Genomic DNA, 7,868 nt, shown 5'->3' on the forward strand with positions numbered 1-7,868 from the left:
AAATTTCATTTATTCTGTGCTGGAGTGCCTTTTATATTCTAACTTATTTTTTACTCCTTAGGTACAGAATAGTTTATACTTATTGTGGTCTGAAATGCCTAAATTTACATTTAGAGCTTCAGAGACGCCATTTTGGATATTTGCGAAGATTTATTGTCTACTGAGGAAAATGACAACATCGTTATTCCAGTACGATCTGAAAAACTGAGGTTTCATATGAAAACTGTTTAGGATTCTCAAACTCCACCTTCTTTCTTCACTTTCAGTTCAAATATTAATGTTAAAATTCCTACATTATAATAATTTCACTTCATTATTGTAAAGAGCATTTAACTCTGCCTCCATTTTTTTAAAAAATATATGTTTTCTTACCTAGTGGTGTTCTGGATATCGCTAAGACAATCAGTTTTTTGTTGTTATTCTCAATTTTTATCCCCTTGGTACATGATTCAAAATGTTTTTCAATATTTAGTTAATCCATTTCCATTTTTGCTTTGAGTTGTAGTACTGCTGTTCTATAAATGCATACTCTACCGTTTTCAAAAGCATTGTGGCAGTAATGAAGTGCTAATTTAAAATTGTTTATATTTATAAGTCTTAATTCACTAACTTTGCAGCAGTATCTAGACAAACAAATGAAAGAGACATCAGCTAAATTATTTTTAAGCTACTTCTAAGTTCAGTACTTCATTCTCCAAGCACTGAGTATTCTGACACATTATTCTGAACGATTTGATTAATATTTTTAATCTTTCTTATCTTACAGAATTTCTCTTGCTGCCTTCAACTGTAAAAATCATTCATAAGAAGAGGAGCGAGTGTTTTACATCTATCCACAACATCTGAGACTGCGTCTTCTACTGCAGGTTAAAGGAAGAGGATATAAAACTGAATGTATCATCAGGTTTCAGATTAGCTACATACTTCTGCAGACCCAGTGAATCCTATGGGGGTTCATCCATATATATTAGTAATGATCTAGGCTTAAAGGTTTCTGTTCTTGAAGTTAGTAACCTATGCATTAAAGGTGTTTTTGAAGCAGCTGCTTTTATTATACGTAGTATACAGCTCATAACTGTGTCTTTATATCACACTCCTGAAAGTGATGTAGAACAATTCATAGAACGTTTAGAAAAACTTGTGATCAGTATACAAAAAATATACTAAATACAAAATTTTAATCTTTGGGGATCTAAACATAGACATTAGGAAAACGACAGCCAGAAATGTTAATTTAGTAAACATGTTAAGATCCTATAATCTCTTTTGTGCTAATGAAAGACCTACAAGGCACTCCTCCTGTCTTGACAATCTAATAACAAATGTATACAAATGTGATTTTGAGCTAGGCTTATTTAATGTCGATTACCTGTCAGACCATAGAGGTATATGGGTGAAACTAATTACTAAAAAACCAAAAGAAGACGAGGAACAAACTCAGTGTGTCAGACCATCTACAGACACAAATATTAGCAAGTATAGAGAAGAACTTAAGTCTATAGATTGGAATACTGTTATACATTCCTCCAGAAATGTTGATGAAGCCTTCAGCACATTCCTCAAAATCATTTCTGAAATCTTCCACACATCCTGTCCACTGTTTAAAAAACAAAAAAGTTAGGAAACGTAGCCACTCAGTTTTACAGAAGTGGTTTTCACCCCAATTACAAAAACTGAGACTATTGGTAATTACTTGTCACGATAAGGTCAAAAAGGGAGCAGTAGATAAAGAAACTTACAAAAACCTGAAAAGAAAATATAGATCCGAAATTAAAATAGCCAAGTGTAAGGCAAATGGTGATTTCATTAAAAAATCACACAATAAATGTAAGGCTGCATGGAAAGTAATAAAAGCAGAGCTAGGTATGGATGTAAACTACAAAGAAAACACAAATGCTGTTAACATCACTGCTGATGATTTCAATCACTTTTCTGTCAACTCTGCCAATCTTAGCCTTCCAACCCATAGCAACCAGAATTCCAATTCAACACATAACCTATTTCTCACCCCATATTTGGCAGAAATTTTCAACAAAACATTACAAACATAGTGTCAGCTTGTAAATGGAGAGAAGTAAAAGTAACTGATATAATTAAAGCAACCTCTAAATTAGGATACTCTATATCTGAAGATGTGTATGGCCTGTCAAACTATGTAATTAAAAAAGTTGTAGATCTCATGACATATCCTCTTTGCATACTGATAAACTGGATGCTCTCGAGTGGACACTTTCCAGAATGTCTCAAAAAAACAGTTATCATACCATTATACAAAAAGGGTGACAAGTTCTGTATCAATAATTGTAGACCAATTTCACTTGTGCCTATTCTCTCAAAAATAATAGAACATTGCATACTGCAGCAAATATGCATACACCTATCAGACAATAATATATTAAATAATTCTCAGTATGGATTCAGGTTAAACTTATCAACAGTCAAAGCAGTTGAATACCTTATCTCTTTTGTACTAAGCGCATTTGAGTCAGAATTATCAGCTGAAGCCATTCTAATTGACTTGAGTAAGGCTTTCGACTCAGTTAACCACAAATTATTATTAGATAAACTGTGTTGCTATGGAATCAAACACTTGGAACTCTCACTAATTGAATCATACCTCAGCGATAGAAAACAAATAGTAAAGCATAATGACCAACAGTCACAGACTTGAAGTATAAAACGAGGTGTTCCTCAGGGCTCAGTGCTTGGCCCTCTACTATTTATATTGTTTGTAAATGACTTTCCGAATAATTTACCCTGTAAATCTATCCTCTATGCTGATGACACAACATTAGCTAATTCTGGAAAGGATATAAACATATTGAAGGAGGAAAGTGAAGAGTGTCTCAAAATATCTAATATCTGGTTTAAAGCTAATGACTTATCTATGAACCATGAAAAGACTGTCAAGATAATCTTCAGTTTATCAAACAGTAACATGGAGTTATCATCTGTTAAACTACTAGGAATACACATTGACTCAAAATTAACTTGCGACACACATACAGATTATGTATGTCGAAAGCTATCACGAGTTATCTACCTACTAGCCAAACTACGCACAGGTGTTACACAAGATTTATTGCTTCAGTCATACTATGCCTTCATTCATTGCCATCTACAATATGACATTCTTTTATGGGGTAACTCTCCAGGAGCTAAAAAAATTTTCACTTGGCAGAAGAAAGCAATTAGACGTTTTTACGGAATCACTGACAACAAGACCTCATGTAGACCTTATTTTAGAGACTTAAAAACTCTCACAGTCCCATCTCTTTACATATACTGTTGCCTATTAAACATAAAAGAAAACTTAAACCACTACACTATAAGGAAATCAATTCATCAACACAATACTCAACAAACAAATATGATTGATATACCCACAACCAGGCTTAAGAAAACCCAATCTAGCTATGAATACATAGGCATAAAATTATTCAACACTTTACCCGTACAGGCTCAATTGGTTTCAATGGTTATTTTCAAAACTAAAACCAAAGTGTGGATGAAGAAAAATATTTTCTACAGTGTAGAAGAATTTCAGAATAGTTGTAAAGATGATCTAATTTATTGATAAACTAAGGCTTACTGTTATGTATAGTTGTGGATGTAGAGGCAACTAGCTATAAGCTAATAGGGTACAACACTGTCCTTTTTTCCATGTAATATTTTTTTTATATGAAACATAATGTACAAATAGCTATAATACTTCTGACAACATTGATTACAAGTTAATGCTGATAAATTATGGCTTACTGTTATGTAGGATCTAGGTGTAGAGGCTGTTGTAAGCTAATAGTTTACAACATTGCTATATTTTTACTATGTGATATTTTGGTATGTATAACATAATGTACAAATAGCTATAACTCTTCTGACGACATCGATTGCATGTTAGTGCTGAAAGATGGATAAAATAAATAAATAAATAAATCCCTGCTTTTAAGTAGTACTGTTGTTACTGCTGGAGCTGCTGCTATTGTTGGTGATGAAGCTGATGTTACAGTTTGTGATGTTACTGTTAAAGCTTCTGTTGATGGTACCACTTCCAATACTGTTGTTTGTGCTGCAGATATTGTTGGTGTTGTTGGTGCTGATGACGTTAATTTTGTTGGAGCTGCAATTTCTATTGGTACTGATGCTGATACTATAGTCACTGATGATGCTGCTGGTGCTACAGATGTTGCTGTTTCGGCAGCTCTTGTTTTTACATGAGATATTGCTGTTGCCTTTTCTACTGTTGTTGTTACTGATTCTGATTGTGCTGCTTTTGTTAGCTCTATGGTTGTTTCTGTTACTGTTGGCATTGGTGCTGTTATTTTGTTTGATACTGCTGCCATTTCTTTTGTTTTTCTTGTCACCAAAGTTGTCAATTCCTCCTTAGTGAGAGATGAAATTATTGTACCTTTTCCTGTACCATCTGGAAGTGCAGGATTTGCATTATTGGCCATTAACTGTTATGTTACATTATGTGATGTAACCTCCTCTTTATAAATGAAAATGATTTATGTAAATTTGCTTAAAACTTAATGAAATATAAACAGTTCAGATGAGTCATGTAACTCAGGTTGTTAACTTTTTGTTCCTTGATGTGTTGGAATTCTTCAGAAGAACAGGATTTGGATGTATAATTCATTCGGCTTTGATAAGTGAATTGAGTAAGTAAGTGATATACCTTTAGACATATTTTATTACACAAAGCAACACATGCCATCTGTTGCAAACACCAAATCAACAGTGAAAGCCAAGCTCCACAATTCTCACACTTATATACATTTTCAAACAATTATTTGATTGTTGGTATAGCAATTTTTAGAGATTACAATTAAAAATGATCATGTCAAGTTATTTTGACATACATATGGAAATGTTACAATTGGTCTCATTTGTTTTATGCATACAATTTAATCAGGAATAAAAGTTATCACGAGGATTTACATCAAATGAACAGAACAAACTATGGTGTTAATAACTTCATCAATTACTCAATGAAAAAATTAAGTGCAATGTTTCTACTATATGTTCGATATAATATGATTCACATCTTTTTGTTAGAATTAACGTAGTTACCCAGAAAATCCCTTTTGATGATTTGTTTGCATATATTTGGTTTCATTATTTTGCAAAGTCTGACAATAATTTTGAAAATTAGTGAATTTAGTTATGTACATAAATTACATAGATCAATAATAATAGTACTTATGTTAATCCAAACTTTATTTCGTGTATTTTGGCTGACAAAGGAAACTGAGTGGCATGGTATAATACGATTTTATTGTCTGCTAATTAGAATAATTTCGGATTTTCGTACCAATTGAACAATTTCTGCAGTCCTGATTTGATAATAATTCATAATTATTTACATACTACATCAAAAAGTAGAGCTTACTGGCCCTTAAATTATTATTATCTTTTTAACTGGAATCTGGGTGATCAGTTGCCCTTAATGAACTGAGAGTTATACTGGACTGTACAATATGTCTTCCAAACTAACCGGTTATATGAGATTCTAAGGCTGATGCTTCTGGCAATATAGAATAGGTTCAATTGTGCAACTACTTGTTAATGAAAGAGCTTCTAGCTCATGTATGATTTGCCCTTTCTTTTTAGGAGGTGTGTTCATACTAGATGGAACAGGAACACAATATCACTTCCTTACCTCTGTTATAAACAGTGAAAGTGAGGCTATGAAACATCATCTGTGATAAAAAAAATCGGAACTTATCATTCGGTTTAAGGATATATGTTAGAGCCCATTTTTAATTTTTGATGTTTATTCAATCCATTACAGAATATGCATTGTGTTGATCATGCAAAATTTGCACTATAAGCATGGGTATATACACAACTCTATGTATAATAACCAGCAGTTAGCAAATTATAATTGTCCATGGTGATTCAGTAAGCTGTTCACCCCAGAAATTGCCAAAACCATTAAAACATAGTAATTCTGTCTCACTCAGATGTATTGTGAAAACGTTGACACTAGGCTACTTGTAGCAATTTTTCATAGTTATATTATTTGCAGAGATATCGGTACCAACTTCACTTCTTTCAAATGGAACTACAGTGATTTCTACTGCTAGTATCATAGACCTAAAAGAGATGAATTTAAAGGCTTTTCACTCTTCAAAAATCTGATTACTAATCCTGGAGTAATTGCAGTATATAGAACTTAAGGTTTACTTGTTTTGAGAGGGAAACTGATTGATAGCTTACGTGGAAATTGGTGGTTTCATACCCAAAAAATAAAATAAGTCACATAAGAAAAGCAGGAAACAGTGCTGCACTGGTGTGATACCAGTATAATAGCTGCATAGCAGAAGTGAAGATTTCATTCTGTCTGAGTCATTCACGTGTGTGGAGTCCTGATTTGAAAAAAAATGAAGTCTCTCACAAACCAAGACAAACTAGATATGCTACTTCTTTATGGATAATATAAAAGGAATACGAAAAGAATAGTAGAGTTTAACACAAAAAGTTATCCCAACAGACTGTGTTCAACGAGAATGACAATTGAGGGAAGGTGCAAAAAAATGTTATTTGAATGGCACTGGAATACTATACAGAAGACAAGAAGCGAGCTTACAAAGAGAAAAATGGACAAAACAGATGTTCTGACAGATGTTGCTCATAATCCATATGTAAGCTTCACAGAAATTGCGAGTATCTCTGGAATAAATTAGTTCTGCGTTGTACGCATTTTCTGTGTGGTTTCTACATATATCACGTGTCACCAGCAGTTGAACCTGTGAGATTGCAGAAGATGCATGAAATTCTGTAGCTCACTTATGATGCAGCATTGGGACATTAGATTTCGATGCAAAGAATTATCTTTACAGATGAAGCTGCCTTTACACATTGAGGACAGCTGAATAAAAAATGTGTATTATTGGATCACACAGCAACTGCACTGAATGAGGTAGGTAAAACATCAAAGGCAGTGGAGTATGAACATTTGGCATGGAATTATTGGAGACTATGTGACTGGTCATTACGTCACTGAAGAAACCTTATAGGCTATAGTAAAAGCACACACAGTTTCTTACTGAAGTGTCACCACCTCTCCACTTGAAATATGTGGATGGATGTAGTAGCAGCATGATAGATATCTGGCTCACTACTCACTAGTGACCAGGAAAGTGTTCACTTAACTCTTTCCTGGTCACAGGATAGGATGTGATGGCATTATCATACGGCCTGCACATTCGCCTAATCTGACACCTCTGAATTTATTTTGCTGGGGTAAATTAAAAAATGAAGTCCATGTACAAGTTCCAATGACTCAAAGTTATTTAAAACATTTCATTGTTGCAACACGTGCAATGATATCGATGTCCATGCACCAGCGATTGCATATATGTATTCCAGTAGGTGGTCAACACTTGAAACTCTTGATGACACAAACAGAGTTCTTGGGGAGTGTTTATGACCATATTCTTTGTTGATTTCCTTTTTATAGCTCTTGCTAACGTTATTCTGCAATGTAAGTGTGCATCTTCACATCAGACTTATGACACAAGGTTATGGTTGAACAATCTTCATACCTCAATTCACTGTTTCATAAATCCAGTCAGTATTTTGGAGTGTGAGAGTACAGAATTTTTTCGGAATTACACTCGGGATTTTTCCATTAACAGCCAAAAGTGCAAAGTTTTCTGTGCCCTCATCTTCTATAAATGAGTAGACATGCTTCAAATAATGCATAAAGTGTAAATTTATATACATATGATATTATGTCATAGTGCAGATTTTGTTTTGAATTGTATTATTCGTTTGAGATACTCCTTGGGCGGTATGCAGCAGTTGGGAGTCTGCCGCCGAAATCTTTATGCCACAACAAATTTGCCTCAGAGTAGGTGATG

The 7,868-nt window shown here is 33.7% G+C and overlaps 1 protein-coding gene across 1 annotated transcript; it reads right to left on the minus strand.

Moving 5' to 3' along the window:
* Positions 1-3,866: 3,866 nt before the first annotated feature.
* Positions 3,867-4,454, minus strand: LOC126481793 (uncharacterized). The gene has a single exon (XM_050105748.1). It carries the CDS (start codon positions 4,452-4,454, stop codon positions 3,867-3,869), a length of 588 nt encoding a protein of 195 aa, XP_049961705.1.
* Between the last annotated feature and the right edge of the window lie 3,414 nt (positions 4,455-7,868).

The sequence above is a fragment of the Schistocerca serialis genome, chromosome 5 (assembly GCF_023864345.2).
Source record: "Schistocerca serialis cubense isolate TAMUIC-IGC-003099 chromosome 5, iqSchSeri2.2, whole genome shotgun sequence".
NCBI classification, from domain to species: Eukaryota; Metazoa; Arthropoda; class Insecta; order Orthoptera; family Acrididae; genus Schistocerca; species Schistocerca serialis.

Bases quoted from the DNA above. Each gene is read 5' to 3' on its own strand.
- LOC126481793 (XM_050105748.1), bottom strand. From the start codon at position 4,454: ATGGCCAATAATGCAAATCCTGCACTTCCAGATGGTACAGGAAAAGGT.